This window comes from Cyprinodon tularosa, unplaced genomic scaffold (assembly GCF_016077235.1).
Source record: "Cyprinodon tularosa strain WSP-4 unplaced genomic scaffold, ASM1607723v1 ctg416, whole genome shotgun sequence".
In the NCBI taxonomy this organism is placed as follows: domain Eukaryota; kingdom Metazoa; phylum Chordata; class Actinopteri; order Cyprinodontiformes; family Cyprinodontidae; genus Cyprinodon; species Cyprinodon tularosa.
In genome coordinates, this window is record NW_024039137.1 from 96,243 (window position 1) to 114,983 (window position 18,741).

At 38.4% G+C, this 18,741-nt stretch overlaps 2 protein-coding genes across 2 annotated transcripts in view; both read left to right on the forward strand.

Annotated features, from left to right (window-relative positions):
- erbb2 (erb-b2 receptor tyrosine kinase 2) overlaps positions 1 to 9,346 on the forward strand; it is a 40,342-nt gene extending 30,996 nt beyond the window's left edge. Inside the window, exons 17-27 of the mRNA XM_038298812.1 lie at positions 55 to 193; positions 291 to 413; positions 492 to 590; positions 669 to 854; positions 950 to 1,105; positions 1,189 to 1,264; positions 2,164 to 2,310; positions 2,411 to 2,508; positions 3,500 to 3,688; positions 3,879 to 4,257; positions 6,819 to 9,346. Of these exons, the coding sequence (XP_038154740.1) occupies positions 55 to 193; positions 291 to 413; positions 492 to 590; positions 669 to 854; positions 950 to 1,105; positions 1,189 to 1,264; positions 2,164 to 2,310; positions 2,411 to 2,508; positions 3,500 to 3,688; positions 3,879 to 4,257; positions 6,819 to 7,177 (1,951 nt within the window). The 3' untranslated portion in view covers positions 7,178 to 9,346. The remainder of the gene's footprint in view (positions 1 to 54; positions 194 to 290; positions 414 to 491; positions 591 to 668; positions 855 to 949; positions 1,106 to 1,188; positions 1,265 to 2,163; positions 2,311 to 2,410; positions 2,509 to 3,499; positions 3,689 to 3,878; positions 4,258 to 6,818) is intronic.
- A 2,580-nt stretch (positions 9,347 to 11,926) lies between these two features.
- LOC119792235 (DDB1- and CUL4-associated factor 7-like) lies at positions 11,927 to 18,158 on the forward strand. The gene is made up of 8 exons (XM_038298793.1): positions 11,927 to 12,074; positions 12,207 to 12,353; positions 14,309 to 14,467; positions 14,627 to 14,738; positions 14,956 to 15,074; positions 16,175 to 16,384; positions 16,457 to 16,574; positions 16,779 to 18,158. Exons 2-8 carry the CDS (start codon positions 12,216 to 12,218, stop codon positions 16,949 to 16,951), a joined length of 1,029 nt encoding a protein of 342 aa, XP_038154721.1. The 5' UTR covers positions 11,927 to 12,074; positions 12,207 to 12,215; the 3' UTR covers positions 16,952 to 18,158.
- Positions 18,159 to 18,741: the final 583 nt, after the last annotated feature.

Here is an 18,741-nt window from a genome sequence, read left to right on the forward strand (position 1 = left end):
CTGCAATGTACTTTTATGTTTAGACGTTCCCTTAAACTTTTCCTCCCTTTTCAGTTCAGGCACAACCATCGCTGCTGTTGTCACTGGACTTCTGCTGGTTATAATCCTTGGAGCTATGCTGTACTTTTATTTAAGAAGACAGAAGAAGCTGAAGAGGAAGGAGACTGTGAGAATGTACCTTCAGGAACAAGAGGTGAGCACTTATAGTGGTTCGATCACAATTTGCACTGTTTTCTGTGGAGTATAGACTAAGATCATGCATAACCTAAATCCCCTGATCACTCATGTAGCTTGTGGAGCCATTAACCCCAAGTGGGGCGTCTCCAAATCAAGCTCAGATGCGAATTCTTAAAGAGACGGAGCTAAAAAAGCTGAGACCTCTTGGCGCAGGCGCTTTTGGGACAGTTTACAAGGTAAGTAGACTTCAGATTCAGTTTGTGTTTTTATGTTTAGATTTATAAGATAATAATCATTTTAAATGACTGTTTCAGGGGGTATGGGCTCCTGAAGGTGAACACGTAAAAATACCAGTGGCCATTAAGGTGTTACGGGAGAACGCCTCACCAAAGGGCAACAAAGACATTCTAGATGTAAGTGTAAAGCAAACATGACAAAATACACACTTTAGCATATTAAGGATTAGAATGCAATCACGTTTTTGATCCCAGGAGGCGTATGTGATGGCGTCTGTCACCAGCCCTTATGTGTGTCGTCTCCTCGGGATTTGTCTGACCTCGGCCGTGCAGCTGGTCACTCAACTGATGCCGTACGGCTGCCTGCTGGACTATGTCAGGGAAAACGTAGACCGCATTGGTTCTCAGGTCCTCCTCAACTGGTGTGTCCAGATTGCCAAGGTACCCTAAGTAGTGCTTTTCTTTTATTATTATCTCTAACATTTGATGTGGCTCCTGCTTGTGGCTGATGGATCAGTGCATTTGTGTCGTTGTAGGGGATGAGTTATCTGGAGGACATTAGGTTGGTTCACAGAGATCTGGCTGCCCGCAATGTTCTCGTAAAAAACCCAAACCATGTCAAGATCACAGACTTCGGCCTGGCCCGTCTGCTGGATATAGATGAGACTGAGTATCATGCTGATGGAGGAAAGGTGAGAAAGCAATGCTGTAGACAGGCACAAGCTCATCCACCCCCCTTGTTTCCTTTGATTGACTGGTTTTTCTGTAATTAAAGGTGCCAATTAAATGGATGGCTTTGGAGTCTATTCTACATAGGAGGTTTACTCATCAGAGTGACGTCTGGAGCTACGGTCAGTGTTGCTTGGATGCTGAAACAATGACTTATCTGACAGAGTGACTCAAAGTTCTCATAATTTTTAAGTAGAAGAAAAATTATCAATGGTTTTCAAATGGTGGTACAAAGAAATACTCTGATACCCATAAATATGTGTAAAGTACATTTGCAAACCTACTAAGACCAAGCTGTTCACCTAAACTGAGTTTCAAAGAAGGCAATAATTACGGAGGCAGCCCATAGTAACTCTGGAGGATCTGCAGAAATCCACTGTCACGTACCCTCAAATCCGATAATGTGGGCCAGTCAGATGCACGCCACCTGCATCCTACTATGTATAACCTCAATTACTCTATGGTGAAACACGGGGAGGCAGTATAATACTTTGGGTGATATTCTTTTTCAAAAACGACAGGGAAACTGGGTTAATGTGAGAATCCTAGATGAAAACCTGTTAGACCTACTGGAAGGATTCACTTTCCAGCTAAACAACAAGCCACAAACATACAGTAGTTAGAGTTAAAGCCTCTACATTTTTCTTTAGAACTAAGAAATTTGTTATTTTATACAAGGTAGCACCATTTAATCTGTCTCAAAAAGACTCCTGGGAAAAGCTCCTAGGAATAGAATGGCGTCATGTTGTCCTTACAGCACATGGGCATAAACCAAATTGATCTGTTCTTGCACAATATGTCATGCTTTAGAAATTGATTGTCACAATTATTCGCGTTCCAATGAGCTTTGTCCAACAAACTGCAACAAAAGTTATGGCACGTCTGCATCTCATGTTAACACATGACATGCAGACATGTATCTGCAACTGTGCATCACTGATGCTTTATTGTTTCCAGGCGTGCAGAGTTATCAGAGCTCTGATAAAAGACTAAATCCTCTGCTGTTTCAATGTTTTCATAGGGGTGACAGTTTGGGAGCTGATGACGTTTGGTTCCAAGCCATATGACACCATCGCAGCAAGGGACATCCCAGATTTGCTGGAGGGAGGAGAGCGACTCCCACAGCCTCCAATCTGCACCATCGACGTCTACATGATAATGGTCAAATGTGAGTACGGTATCATCAATGTGTCCATGTTACTGAGCCACTCGCTCACTATTTTGAAGGAGGATTTGAGTTCAAATTGTGATTTTCTGTTTGCTTTTAGGTTGGATGATTGATCCAGACAGCAGGCCCAAGTTTAAAGAACTGGTTTATGACTTTAGCACCATGGCAAGAGATCCATCTCGTTTTGTAGTCATTAAGGTAAAATTTACAGAGACTAAGGCTGTGTCCGAATATTCTCCCTAACCCCGCAATCAATATATGGAGGACGTGCATCTGACGATGGCCAATCACATGACACCCATGACTCTGCCTCTTTGGACGGCAAAACAAACCTTGCGTACATAGAAAACGACTAGCAGCCATTGCAGTTTTTCTCCATATTGCATTGAAAACACCATAAAAAAACGGTAACCTTGTGCTAAATATATCGGTATACCAATCGACAAGGAAGAAAGAACGGCATCTCATTTTATTGCCTCCCTAATGACCCAGAAAGGCGAGTTAGACGGGTGGCTGCTGTAAAGAGACAGAGCTGGACCCAGCTACAACTACTAGATTTGTGTGCGGCAATCAATTGTAAAATGGTTGATTATGTTCAAATTAGTGTTGTATATTTATATTTTTTATTTAGATAGATGTGGAAATTGCTTCTGACGCTACTCAAAAATAAGTTGAGGGTTTCATCTTCTAAAAGGCATGCAGTTTCCTCCAGTATATTAAAAGCCTGGAGGCCAGCCAGGCTTTACTCGGCCCCCTCCCCACCCGGAAAAGCGTAATAATTTTATTTTAAATGCATTGATGTTTGAAAGTGACATAAAAGAGCGAGAAAAGATTACGTATTAGCTGCTGTTATAGCCCCACCACGGTCATTTCCGTCTAGTGGCATGACCCAGCGCTCTCCCTGAATTCTACCTGTTCTGTTGAAGAATGAACAAATATCCTGACAGAAATATGCCAGGACCTTGTTAAAGTTGAATGGATGCTTAGTCGGCAACTCTCTAAGAAACATTTATCCAAATATCAGTAAAGGTGTATATATATTTATTTAAGCTTTGACTTTATACAAAAAAAAATCCAAGTTGTGCACAACTACCCTCCACCAATAAAAGTAATTGATGCTTCTTGTATAACTTTGCCTCTCTATAGAGTCCTTAGCCTAACTGCATGTTGCTCTGTTACCGTCCTCCAGAATGACGAGCAGATGAGCGCATCCAGCCCAGTGGACAGCCAGTTTTACCGGATGCTTCTGGAGGAGGGGGAAAATGTGGGAGACATGATGGATGCAGAAGAGTATCTAGTCCCGCAACCCAACCTGTTCCCCAGAACCAGGGGAAAGGAGTCTGTTTCCAATGGGCCGTCCAGGCACCAGTCCTACAGGGTCAGTGTTTGTTAAACTCTGCATAGCTATCATCCATCTACGCATTCATAAAACCAGTTACTCTTAAAAATGAAAACTTGTGTTACACAATACTGTAAACATGAATGGTGGTAAACAAATATCAGTGCTGTTTTTGCTGAAGTTGAAGAGTTTTCTTTTTTTTTTTTTTTTTTCTTGTCTGTATCAACAGAGCAGAGATCAGGGTCTGGATGTGGAGCCCTCCACTGCTGGTGTTTCTCAAAGCATGTACTCCTCACTGAGTACGCTGGGCCACAACCACTACCCCACCCTACCAATGGGTGCAAGCGCAGCTAACGGCCTTTGGCCTCAGCTGGCTCGCAGCACGTCAGCAGGAGGCCAGTCTGACTCGGTCTTCCTGGAAGTCACTCAGGATGGACAATCGTTGCCGCCGTCCAGCCCTGGACGGTATTGCAAAGACCCCACCTACCCCAACGGGAGCCAGTGTGACCTGGAAAACGACGAGACGGACAGCTTCCCTCATGCTAATCACCTTCATCACTCCTTGCCCAGGAGGAGTCACATCCACAGTCATAAAACTGCAATGCCAGGTTAGTTGAGAATTAGGGAGACGTTGACTTCTCAAATATTGAAGCTGGATCCATCCTTTCATTCATCTCTCCATCCTTTGCATTTTGACAAAGTAGCTAATGGAAACCTATATCTGGGAAAAAACTACTTACTACACCGTAAAACATAGTTTTTTCTGTTTTAAAACAAACTAAATTAATTAAAATTTTTGCTTTAAATTATTTACATAATCTAAAATCATCAATTAGCCCAGTTACTGAAGCTGGCAGTTGTAACACACCACTTTCTGTTTGTTTTCTCTTTTTTGTTTAATATATCTCTATTCAGGTGGTCTTGTTATGTTAAATACGCAGTTACTTTCTTTACCAACTTAAAGAGCAAAAAAAAGGCTAAAACAGAAAAAGAAAGCAGCCATAGGGGTGCCATATTGAATGAGCTACTGCTCTAGTAAGTCCTAAAGTCATGGTTTGGGACCAGGCCCATTTAATTAATTTATTTGAATCAGGCAATGCACATTTATCAACATCGTAGCTTAAAGCATCAACAGCTAATTTGCATCCACTGTCCTAAAACTTACCCTGTCACACCTTGACGATTTAGACCAGCGTATGGCTTGAACTCAGGGAGGATCCATTACACTCATAGGTTTTACTCATAGGAAGTTACTTATAGGTTTTGGATAAGCCACAACTTATGAGTAACTTAAGCTTAACATATGTCAACAATCAGATAACTTACCTGTGACTTATGCCCCATGTATGGCATATGTCGTGAAATTTCTCAACGTGCTTGCCGTATGTCGACGTGTGCCATGGCTACGACCGAACAAACTTCCTAACAGACATGATGCTGAATCTGCTGCGACTGCAAACTATCTTTCTTTCTTTTTCTTTATTTTTTATTTTTTTGGGTGGGCAGTATCATCGCTGCTCCTGAGGTGCCTGAGGGGAGCAGCTTTAACTCATTCTGCATAATGCCCATGAAATGATGCTTTTGCATCATTTCATGGGCATTACGCTGCCGCATACGCTGTCTAAATTGGCAAGAGGTGACAGGGTCCTAAGGCGTGTAAAAACAGTGAACATTAAACTAGCCATTAAGGGAGAGAACAGGGTGGACACAAACAGATAAGATGCCAATAGCATGAAATCAAAATGAAATGAGATCAACAGGCCCAAGGAAACAGATCAGTTATCCTGTGAACAGACGTCTCTTTAGTTTTCAAGCAATGTTTCAAGGAGATTTAAAAACTTATGTAGCCATCAAGGATAATTAATTATCCTTGTCTTCCAATTTCATTCAAGTTGAAAAGTCCAATTTTCATTTTGAAAATGTTACGGTCCTGTCAGTTCAGAATCCCGACTCTGCTTTAACCCCAATATGGCCGCTTTGCATTAGGACAGTTGGTTTGAACATCTGACAGTTTTCTTGAAATCCTTCACAGAAAATTAACCTGCATTATGACCTTTTTACAGTTTTTTTTTCTTTTCTCTTTAGAATAAAGAGCAGATAAATACATTCTCATTAACCTATAGCTAATATTAGTTGACCAGGCTATTAAAAGTATGTACTTAGGAAGCTCACTGGTTTTTAAAGTTAGAACTGAGACAAAGGAGGTCAGGTTTCAGGGCATTCATCAAGTGTAAAAAGTGATCACAGCATAAACATCCAGCATGATTTGCTCCTGGCTTAATGTACAGAGGCCTTAGACTTTGACGCGGGCGACCCGGGTTCGAATCCGGTCTGTGGTCCTTTCCTGCATGTCTCTCCCTCTCTCTCATACCCCCTTTCCTGTCAGCCTACTGTTGAAAAAACAAGCCATAAAAAGTGCCGTAAAAAAACAAACAAAATTTTCTTCCCCATTTTTCTGTTTCTGATTAAGCATTTAATGAGCGCACTTGAAAATCTGACAATAATTCACTGATTATAATTTTTATTAAATAATTGTCCCCAAATGTTCTTACTGCAAAAATGCATCTTAAAGACCAGTGGAGCTGGACTCCAGTTTGAGAAGAATGACCCCTGAGAATGTGGACTCTTGCCTTAATGGACTCTTTAGAGCAGGGGTGGGCAATTCCAGTTCCTGGGGGCCGGTATCCTGCATCTTTTAGATGTACCTTTGGTTCAATGCACCTGAATCAAGTACTCAGATAATTGGGAGGACTCTGCAGGAACCGACTGCATACTGAGGAGGTAACTCAGCTATTTGATTCAGGTGTGTTGGACCACGGATGGATCTAAAAGTTGCAGGATACCGGCCCCCAGGAACTGGAATTGCCCACCCCTGCTTTAGAGGATGCAGCAGTAGCTCTGCTAAAAGCCTTGCTCTCTCTCTGGGTTTTTCAGCCTAACTAACCTACCACAACTGATCATTCAAGTTCTTACATCTGTTTTCTGATATGACTACATTTTAAAAGTCTCACTGCTATTAAAAATAGGAAACTGGCCTTTTTACTTTCATTAAGAGCAGGTGTGCCAGGGAGTATTGTTTTCAGTGTGTCTGACACTTAGATAGTCACTCTGATTTCTCTGTGATTCTTCTCCTTGAACATTGTTTGACTTCCTCTCTCCTTGCTCTCAGAGTACGTAAACCAGGAGGTGCAGGATTCCAGGCCGGTGATCCCCGAGCGGCCCACCACACTTCCACGCAAAGGCTCCAGAGTGGACAGGCGGCTCCCCAACGGACTCGGCTCTGGTCATAGTGTTGAAAACCCAGGATACATAATCCCTGTCAACTCCATCTCTCCTGCCTTTGACAACCCGTACTATCTGGATCTTGGGGACAAGGCCAAAGCCGCTCCCAGTGGAGCAGCAGGAGACAGTCCTGCAGCAGTGGAGAGTAATGGGACTGTTCCCACGCATGTGAATGGGTTTGTGACCCCCACTGCAGAAAACCCAGAGTATCTTGGACTGGCAGACACCTGGACTGGTCATACTTGAGGAGAAGGAGCAGGGACTGTCGGACTTGGAGACTGTGCTCTTTTAATGGAAAACTGAAAGAAAGGGAAGAGTTATTTCTGACAGAACTGAGTGGGATCTTTGTTTGAATCTGAGAGCACCGTTTGGCCACATGAATGTGGGGAGGCTATCATAAAAAACTCACCATTGACCTCAGCAGAGTGTAGCATTAATATGGTATCCATGACGATGTGTGAACTCATAAACAGTTTTGGAGATTTCAGAGAATCATTTGATAATTTCTCCTTTTTTCTCTAATGTCTAAATTCATGTTCAGTTTCTTTTCCACCACATATGAAGCAGCTGTTGTTTCTTCCCAGCTTCCACGGACAGAATGAACCACGATGCGCATGCAGGATGGTGTTTAGTATTCTGGTCGCTCTCGTCCGACCCTGACGAGGGTCTCTAGTACCCTCAAAGCCATTTTGTCTCAAACAGAGAAGGCCCCTGCAGCCCATCTGGCCCATGGGCATGCTCCCTGAAAGAAAGGCGTCCTGTGTGCTGAAGACAGCAGCTTTGTGCCACTCTGATGTATGGGGGATCATTGGCGACTTTGCAGCTATTACTTTGTGAGGTACAAGCAGACGTCATAAGCTGTGTAAAATATGTTTTATAGAGAAGATTTATATTTACCTAAATCATGTTCATGTTTTTTGCATATTCCAAGCTTGTGCTCCCCAGTGAGCCATGCTCTAAAAGCTGCAATGGATATATTTTTTTTAAGTTTAGGAATAAAAAGAAGAGCGGGCTGCTCCATGCATTTGGAGAAAACAAAAGCGTCACTCTGGTCTATTAGGGTGATCAATGCATGGTTCAAATTCCACTCGGTGAGAGCAGACTTGCATCTCAGTTAATAATCAACAGCCTTTTTTTTTTTTTCGTGCTAACTGATTTTTGGCGGAGAGGGAAGTCGAAGCCCTTTCAATCGAGCCTTTGTCTGACCTCCCATGTCCTTGTTGTCAATGCTTTCCTTCACTCACATTCTGTCTGAGAAGAAAGTAGTGACACACTGTTCAACTACATCTGAGCTGCTCTGTTTTTAATACCTAAAGGATGATACTGCACAAAGGCTTAAATATATCCTGAATGTACCCCCCACATCTCATGCTTAATACGGGTTTTGAAGAGTTTTGTTCTACAATGTCAACTTTAAGATTTTTAGAAAAAAAAGACTTTTTCCTTTTTCTATAACAAGTCAGGGAATTTCTTTTAATGCCTTCACTTTTTTATCACACACACACACATATATACACATATATAAGATCTTGAATACAGGCTTGTCAACACATATGTCATTATTTGCCATGTTTCTATGGAGCTTAGTTGTTTATAGGTTTGATATAGAAACACCTAAACAGCATTTATGCGTTTCTCATGTTAATATTTGAAATGTGAAGAACGCTTGTTGATGCCTTCTGTGTAGGCTCTTTAAATCATCTGGAAAATGTTCAAATTTGGGCCCAAAGGATTATTATCTCCTTGTCAAAGATGGGTATCATTCCAAGTCTTGGAAAAATTGCAGCACAAAGCCTGTATTCATTCATGAGGCTTGCACTGGTTTACTGCAGCTGTCGGATTTGTTTTTTTTGTTGTTTTTTTTTTAACAGCTCTAAGAACTTATCTATCACCTCTATGAGCCAGCTTGTTTTACCAGAACAATTACAGAGCTTAAATGTTAGAATAAATGGATGGTTGATCAACACCAATGAATAAAATGAGCCCTGTGACTGTTTTTCAACATGTTTATTCCTGTATTAAAAAGACTGAAACAAGGCAGAAAACAAGACATCTTGAACATGATCATGGATGGGAAAAAAAAGCAGCTAAAAATTTGTTGAAGTTTTTCCAAACTATGATTTACATTGTGAAGAAACATGTTTTTTACTCCTTTATATAAATATATATTTGTACATTTTTTTTAACCTTTCATGGTTGTTGGGATTGTGGCAGGGTATTAATAACATGTATGTTGAAATTTTTCTCTGATCAATCAGTGTAAGGAAATGTTTTAAAATAGCTATATAACCTATAAATAAACTGGTTATTAGCTGATATGAACTGTTCTGTTCCATTTATTAGAATTTATAGCTATAATTTAGGATTTCTTTTGCTAAACATTTTTACTGAAATAAACCAAAGACCTTGTCTAAATCTCCTGGTTTAACATTTTTACTAAATACCAATCATGCACCCTAGTGGCTGTGATTAGTATTACAGAGTTGCTATAAAATTACAAGGCTCTTCTGGAATCAAAGAACCTTTACTGTCCCATGTTGAGGAATTTGGATGGACAGTGGCAAAAACAAATAAGCAGAAAAGGATTACAGGTACAATAACAAGAAAAGAACCACATTTTAAAGTTATGCTATATACAGTAGACACCCATACTTGGAAGGACATAATTACAGTGCAGTTATTAGTTAAAAGAAGCCTTTTTAGATCAAAATTAGAAATATTCAAGTGAAAAGAAGGAAAAAGAAGCAAGATTACAGAAATCTATGCATAACTGTTGGAAAAAGAAATTGTGTGAAAAACATAATTGTAGAAAAAAAACGTTTCTACGGCAGGTGAAAAAAAACTAACAGAGACATCTGTAAGCTAACTGGAAACGGGTATATTTATATACACCGGACTTGGTTGGGAGCAGCATCAATTAAAAAGTCAAACACAAGCTAGAAAAAAGGATCTAGGGAAGTGCTCATATGTGCATCTAAGATACAACAGTTTTTCACTTGCATATTTATTTAGTACAAAGATTAGAAACACTTCCTCTAGTATTTTCTGACTCAATGATTATTTAGTTGCTTTCCAGATATTACTTTTCTGTTTCACGCCAAACCTTCAATGAATGTTTGTTACCGAAGTCTCTGATCTAATTTTTTGAACAAATATTATGGTACCTGTTTAAGTCTCATTTAGCATAACAAACTGTAGTATACATATTCATCTTTGTAACGGTATAACAGAAAATCTTTGAAATCTGATGCACCCCCCCATGTGATTGACATGTCACTGCATCGAATCATGCAGAGGTTGAAGATAAAAAAAAATTATTCTCAGGGAAAAGAACAGCATATTAGATATGATTATTACTAAATACAAGTAAAGTTACCAGAAGAAAATGTAACTTAAAAAAAAAAGAAAAAAGAAAATGTAACTTTATACAACATTTACTGGATTACATTTTTAAGCAGAATAAAAAGCCCCTCTGGTCTATTTTATATAGAAAAAGATGAGATTTTGGCCTCAAGCTGTTAAACACTAATTAAAAGTATACGTAAATAAGAGAAGAAATTGAAATCTTTAAAAGACATTTAACTAATTTGACTTAGTCTATAAATCACTGAATGGCTCGGCTCAAGATATTTTATAGACTTATTAGTGTATCAACCCCCTAGTTCTCTGGTTCAAATCCACTCAGTACACCCAGAACCAGAACCAAACATAGAGAACCAGCATTTTACTCTTATGCTCCAACTCCATTAATGTGGAGTAAACGCCCATTAAACTGTAAAAGTGCTGAAGTTTCTTTAAATCGAAATTAAAACCTTATTTTAGCGCAGCATTCTATATAAACATAGTTATGTTTTCAGTCCCCCTGTCTTTTTTTATTTGCTGTTTACATCTTTTCTTTTAATATAACAATCTTATTTTTATTATGTACTTTTATTGTCTTAAAATATGTTTTCCCCTATGCCACTGCAATATACTGCTCTTTTTTTTTCTGTGGTACAGCACTTTGAATCGTCTTTTCACTGGAATGTGCCAAATAAACTTGCCTTGTCCAAAAAAGATTTAAAAAAACAACTAATAATTAAAAAAATGTTAACAAATGTTGCTTATTCAATTTAATATTTGCTCTTAACAGATCAACACTGAAATCACCTATACTGTAGAAAATTCATAAAGTTAAAAACAATGCTTTTTGTTATAATTTTCCACAAATATTTTTGATCCTATAAGATATCAATCTGTCTGTCTAAACAATTTTAGAATGGATTATAGAGTTTTAGCCAGCTCCTTTGTTACCTGTCTTTTATTGCTGGACAATTCAGGTGCGTCTGGTTAATGTTGTCATGATTACTGAGGTCAGGCACAACTGGATTAATTAGTTTGTCCAGCAATGAAAGCCAGGAAACAAAGGAGCTGGCTGAAATTCAGGAAGTGATGGAGTTGGGAGTATAGTCAATTTTTTATGCCTTTGGTCATTCTCAGTAAATACAAGTTTTGAAGCAGCACCTTTAAAGAATTCAAAAGGTACTTAAGAGACAGGAAGCTCTTAGTTGAGCCCTTCATACAGCCTCAGGTGAGACGTATTTCCATCATTAGTGCTGCCTTCAATGACATCTCTTATAGCTGAATTTAAACTGTTACGATTTATATGTAGGCATTCACTTTGTAAGAAGGGAATAAAGAAGCAGAGACTGGTTTATTGTGAATAAAGCCTTTTCGCATTTGAAAGAATGATTTGTAAACCAGATGTTCTCATTAATTACGAATAATATATTTTGCTTAACTTAACAACTGCTATTTGGGCACACAAACAAAACGAAAAAGCTGGGTGAATTTAAGGTGGAACCTTTAACAAAGCTCTTTCCTCCCCATTCAAAAAAATAAAATAAATAAATATAATTGTTGGACCGTTTCTTGGCGGACAGTAACTTGCTAATAATAATTCCCACGTTTATGTGGTGTCTAGAAGGCAACACCTGCGGTCTCCATGACGCTCGTCATTCTATTTTTGAACGCCGCCATCACTGCCATGTTTTTGAACACTATCCAGCTGCTGTGTGTCTTCAATTTGAAACATTTGCCAGGAAATTTCTCCCCAGTTGTGACTTGTACCGGGAAGAAAGATTCGTAATAAGGTGTTTCACCAGTTAAGTTTACTTTTCGTCCTTATTTGCGGCCCTACAGCCGATAGTACTAAGTTTTATCATTGAAGGAAGCGGCTGTTGAGACGCGTTCAGGCTCCCCGGTTGTTGTGGTAATTCCTTGTTTCCGTGAGTAGGTTTCGGGGATGTCTCTGCACGGAAAACGTAAGGAAATCTATAAATACGAAGCCCCATGGACGGTTTACGCCATGAATTGGACGGTCAGGCCGGATAAACGTTTCCGGTTGGCGCTCGGTAGCTTCGTGGAGGAATACAACAACAAGGTTAGTTCTTGGAAACCCTCCTGGCTGTGGGACATTGACTCTGACATCCCCACATTCAGATTTATTAAAAAACAATAAAACAATCAACATCTTTAAAGAAGCAACAGAGTTAACATATTGATAGTCAGAAAGTAATAAATGTAGGGAAGAGGATTAGGGCCAGACTTTAATCTCTGAATTCTGACTTTAATCTAATCTCTGAATTCTGACTTTAATCTAATCTCTGAATTCTGACTTTAATCTAATCTCTGAATTCTGACTTTAATCTCCGAATTTCTGACTTTTTTTCGTATCAATGTTTAATATATATATATATATATATATATATATATATATATATATTTATTTTTTTTTTTACAGGATTTGAAACAGGTAAAGCTTAAGCTATAACACTTAATTTATTTTGGATTAGTCATATTTACAGTTTTTTTTTTTATTCTAATGTCTGGATTAAATAAAAATGGATAAGATGAAGTTATATGAAATTAATAAATATGAGGCAAAAATGGAGCAGGTGTCCCATGTAGGTAATTTGTGTAGTTAATAATAAAATGTTAGAAGAAAATGGATTCCAAAAATCAACAAAAGAAAAATATGAATGAGTAAATAGATATGAAAAAAATCTTTGTTTCTGATTAAAAATTAATGCTGCAGTGGTATTGATAATATAATACTATTAACAACAACAATCTCATTTTGACCAGTAAGGGCACCGCAAGCATTTACTGACTCATTCACAGGCCACACCAAACTTATTTGAGAAATTTATTAAATTATTTTTTTGTTTTTTTTTTGTCAACTAAAATAGTGAAATTTGGTTGCCTGGTGTGCACTCTGAGTCTCACTCGTTATCAGCTTCTAAGCAGCAGTATCACAATCACAAAGGGATGCTTGGATGTTCTATCTTGCAGGATAAAAAAAAAAAAAAAAAAAAGGATTTAGTAACTAAGAATATTTTTTGAAAGTTTATATATTTCAACATTTTTTAAAAAGTAAAAAAGTTGAAAGATGTAGACAAATACCCTCAGAGTGGTATATATTCTGTCTACACCTAATAAAAACACAGCATTAAAGATATTACATCAGAGAAAGACAATAAAAAAAATCTTTTAAAGACAGAGATGTGTGCTACAAAAATGGATTCCCAAAACCTGCTTTTTATAAACTTTTATCTCCTCATAAACGAGGAAACAGAGGTCTGTTAGCAGTCTGTCCTCTTTCTCTTTTATAATTAGGTGCCTTCTGAAAGTAGTTGGTTTAAAGTTGATTTTATTTAGGGCTACCAGGGTAAAAGGTGCTTTAGTTGGGAGAAAATTGAATGAATCCATCTTCTTATGTATTACATTGTGTTGGATTGTTAAATCAAAAATAAAATCTGTAATGTGGTGAATTTCCAGGGATTTGCATATTTATGCACGATTTATAAATATTTAATGTTTAGCATGTAAGTATTATAAATTAGGAGCATATAAAACCGAAACCTTTTTAGTTAATTTTTTTTCTTTGTCTTCCAATTAAATAAATTATCGGGTAAGTTCTTTAAACAAGACTTTTTACGAAATCAAACTAAGTGAAACTCAAGGTTTTCAACTTGACAAGTTCTGAATAAAGCATATTGACACAAGAAAATTATTTTTTTAATCCTGAATGCAAAATGTTATATTTTTTTTACAATCTTGATATAACTGCTCTAAGTGAATTGATCTGTCTGCTAAAGGCGTGTTTTAGAGTCTCTATATTCGAGTTAATGATTAATCAATTACTAAATTATTTGAGTAACTTGTTTCAGCCCTAATTTATATAGATATATATATATTGATTTGTATTTGATGGGCTGGTTTTAAGCAGCTGATTGGTTTCTCACCACCCGTAGAACTGACTGACCTCTATATTCTGGTCCAGATAAGTAACACTGCACTGGCTCACTCAGGTGAGATTTTGCTGTGTGTCCACAGGTGCAGATAGTTGGTTTGGAGGAAGAGAGCTCAGAGTTTGTGTGTCGAAACACCTTCGACCACCCGTACCCCACTACCAAGATAACATGGATTCCTGACACCAAAGGAGCGTATCCCGACCTTTTGGCCACCAGTGGCGACTACCTGAGAATTTGGAGGGTGAGAAGAGCGTTCAGTCTAGTCCTTACTGATGTCCCAGAATCAATGGAGGACATCTGAAATCACTACAGCAGCAAGCTTTGCTTTGTTGCACATAAGCTGAATGAACTCATGGAAACCCTAAAGTATCGATGGGTTAAGGCCTTTTTTCATTGGCAGGTGAGCGACACAGAGACCCGTTTGGAGTGCCTACTGAACAACAACAAAAACTCCGACTTCTGTGCCCCTTTAACATCCTTTGATTGGAATGAAGTGGACCCAAACCTGCTAGGTAACCTGACTGAATTGGTTTTCTCCACTTGTTCAGGGGTCGTTCAGTTTTATAAGTATGGTTCTGTTTTAAGTAGTCCATATGTTACCTTCAATAAAGGTTTGATGAACTTATATACTGAATCAAAAAAACAAACAAATCAAACCTGAACCCTGTGATCCACAGCAACTTTTGAAAACCTGTTAACACGGGTAGATGGATGTGTTTGCTTGAACAGGTACTTCCAGTATAGATACCACCTGCACCATCTGGGGTCTGGAGACCGGACAGGTGCTGGGCAGGGTCAATTTAGTGTCGGGTCACGTGAAGACGCAGCTCATTGCTCATGATAAAGAGGTAAATGTCATACTGATTCACTGTTTCACCACTTACCTGTTTTTACCATGGCTCGTGTGTCATTTAGCAGAACAGCAACAGCAAGGATTTGTTTGTTTAGTTGTAAGAAGAGTGTTTTTTTTTGTTTTTTTTTTTCTGTCCGACTCTTCCTTTTAGTTCATAAAACTCTGCGAAGCGCTCTGCAAAACTGGCATCAGAAATGCCAGCAGATGAGTCTCAATCACGCAAAATAGCACTAGCAGTAGACATACTGGTCTGTCCTGCTGTTTGCTGTAATAAGTCCTGTAAAACCTGACGGTAAGCAATGAAAGGCGTTATTAATTGAACATGAACATGAGCTGTGTGTGTTGCTCGTTTCTTACTTCAAAACTGATCGGTTCAGTTGACTGTTCACTAAAAATATGAACATATTCAGTGAATGCCATTCATTGAATGTGTTCATGCACAACGCTGGATACAGATTCTTAAAAAAAAAAAGTAATTAAAGAGAAAACTGACCTTTTTATGTTTTATTTGCGATGAGTACCGGAACAAAGGCTGACATATGGATCTATCTCCGGTGTTTACATCCATCCCTGCCATGTTGTTTTCAAGATTTATCACGTCAACAAACATATTCACTTTCAATTTTGGTTGTATTTCTTATTTAAAGGAAATAAAAAAGCAATTTGAAAAATTGCATTTTCAAAATGAGCTAAATTTTGACATAGTTTTGGGCATATTTGTAATGAAAACACATCACTGATGGCCCCGATTTGATTTCCTTTAATATGGATCAGTCGTCCTGTCCCTTATGCAGAAAAACAACCCCGCAGCATGATGTTTCCACCTCTATGCTTCAAAGTAGGTATGGTGTTCATTTGCCTTTGTACCTAAATAATATTATTTTGGTTTTATCTGACCCCTTGATATTATTCTGATCTAGACTTAGAACGGTCAAGCTGTCATATGTCTCACCTAAAATATTATTTGTCGGCATATATTCATGAGTGACCTGTATTGAGACCGTTCTGAACAAATGCATGTACTACTGGATCCATACTGTTGACATTAGCGAGTGAATAACAGAACAGTGGTCTTCATCTCTGTTTGCGTTAAAGGTGTATGACATCTCCTTTAGTCGAGCTGGTGGGGGCAGGGACATGTTTGCCTCTGTCGGAGCAGACGGGTCGGTCCGCATGTTTGACCTCCGTCACCTTGAGCACAGCACGATCATCTACGAGGATCCTCAGCACCACCCACTGCTGCGGCTTTGCTGGAACAAGCAGGACCCCAACTACCTGGCCACCATGGCCATGGACAGCATGGAGGTGAGCTCTGTGGGGTCACTCTGCAATCTGCCTGTGCAGCAGTATTTTCAGACATTCCCCTTTTGTTCTCAGGTGGTGATCCTGGATGTGCGTGTCCCTTGCACACCTGTGGCTAAACTCAGCAACCATCGAGCTTGTATTAATGGAGTCGCCTGGGCGCCACACTCCTCCTGTCATATCTGTACAGCAGGTCTGCAGCTCTCTTTAAATCTGACTTAAACAAACTTCTGTAGAGGAAACATTGATATGCAGCAACTAACTTTGAGGACAACATGAAGTTCAACACATTTTATAAAAAGGGGAAAACAGTTAATCATTGTTTTAAGTTTCAGTATTTACATTCTGTGTAAACAGAAAAAACTGATCTGTTAAAACACCCCCTGCTCTGTTTTAGCCGACGACCACCAAGCTTTAATCTGGGACATCCAGCAGATGCCGCGGGCCATAGAGGACCCCATACTGGCCTACACCGCAGAGGGAGAGATCAACAACGTGCAGTGGGCTTCCACCCAGCCCGACTGGATTGCAATCTGTTACAACTGCCGCCTGGAAATCCTCAGAGTCTGAGGAGCAAAACACAGAGACGAGACATAAAGCAGCTCAGAAATATTCTCAGCTGCCAGGAATTTGGATAAAGAAAAAAAATTTTTTGGAAGAATATTCAATTTGCACTTCTGGCTTCATTTTGATGCTAATCTTTGTAATGCTGTTTGTGTGACTTTATTTGGATGTATTGTTTGTTAAAAGCATGGCAGTTGCAGTTAGGCTAAATATAAAACTGTGGATGAGAAACTAGAGCTGAATATCGACCACTTTATGATACAGGAAAACTGGACGACACTGAAAGGATCCTTTAAGCTTGTCATTTCATTTCACTTGTCTTTTCATTTCTCCAAAGATCTGAAACAGTAAGTTAGTGAAAATCAACAAACCTTTTCCTACAGCTGCCACACTGTTTCTCTGCAGTCCTGTAGAGGGCGCTGAATCATTCTATCCAAAGTCATATTTAGCTCTGCAAAATGGATTCAATCAAGGGAAATGCATATTTCTGAAGTCTCTCAGTGCCTCACAGTCTAATATATTTTTCACATGGAGCAAGAGGTTATTTCTCATGGGAGGATAAGCAAATTATTAACCCTAATTAGGGTTATTGCACAACCAATAACTGGTATATCATTTAACAAATAGGAGGTTTATGATAGCAGATAGGTGCTCATCAAAGATGGAGCCTCAGTAACTTGATGGAAAGCAAACATTATTAATACAGAGTATTTACAAGATGCTTTTCCTGAGAATGAATAAAGTGCAATGCTGCAAGTTGAGACAGGATTAAATACAAAAAAATCCAGGCCAGTGCTAGAAGCTTCCACGTTTTCAAAGTTCACATGCTGCCTTCTCTACCTCCTGATGAAATAAACCTGTTGAGATTTTGGCACCGTTGTGAGAAACAGCCCCGTGCAACTCAAATAATTACATGACTGTTACTTTTACTTGTGTAAGACCAACACACAAGATTAAAAACAATTAAGCTTTTATCGTCGTCTAGGAGATAAGCTACAGTTGTATGCATGCTTTAATATGATCGTTGCTATTGGCTCATTGTGTTCATCTGCTGAAGAAAATAGACTGCAGTTTACCTTTAACTGGTTCTTTTTGTGGAATCTGCTGTACTGATCTTCATTGAATTTGTAATTATTCAAGATTTATACGATATTTCATTTGTTGCTACATTTATTTCATTACTAAAAAAAAAAAAATGTTGCTTTAAAAAACTGCTAGAAGTGCTGTTTAGGATTAATTTAAAAGAAAAAAAGGACCCTTTTTTGTTCCAATTAGGATAATTCTGTATGTGAACTATTGAGTGGAATTAATTTATTGCTAATGGGTATTTACTTGCTGGCTCGCTATCGATCAGGTTTAAGGTATTCTGTGAGAATAAATCAGTTTCTGTCTGTAAAAATACTGATAACTGTCTTCAGATATTATTCAGGAGGAAAACTTTTGATGTTTGTGTGGACTCACAAAAATCTTTCAAATTTGAAAATGTAAATTCTCTTATTACATGACAAATTCCCATTTAATCTTCTTTTAGATCATTTTAAAACAAAGCTATTAGCTTAATAGATAAACCTTATATGATGCATATTCATAATTTTGATATTGCTTATTTATTTAAAATACATAATTGTTTAGTTTATGTAATTAGAATTATTGAACACTTACTAAAAATTTATGCTGAATATTTCAAATACTTTTTTTATTGTTGAATCTCATGAATCCGGGTTATCTTTGTGTGATTCAAATGATAAATATATTTAAATAAATACATTCGTAATCATATTGAGTAACTACAATTT

Coding starts and splice junctions, on each gene's coding strand:
- LOC119792235 (XM_038298793.1), top strand. CDS start 12,216: ATGTCTCTGCACGGAAAACGTAAGGAAATCTATAAATACGAAGCCCCA. Junction 12,354..14,308: donor TGGAGGAATACAACAACAAG/GTTAGTTCTTGG, acceptor GTGTGTCCACAG/GTGCAGATAGTTGGTTTGGA. Junction 16,575..16,778: donor CTGTCATATCTGTACAGCAG/GTCTGCAGCTCT, acceptor GCTCTGTTTTAG/CCGACGACCACCAAGCTTTA.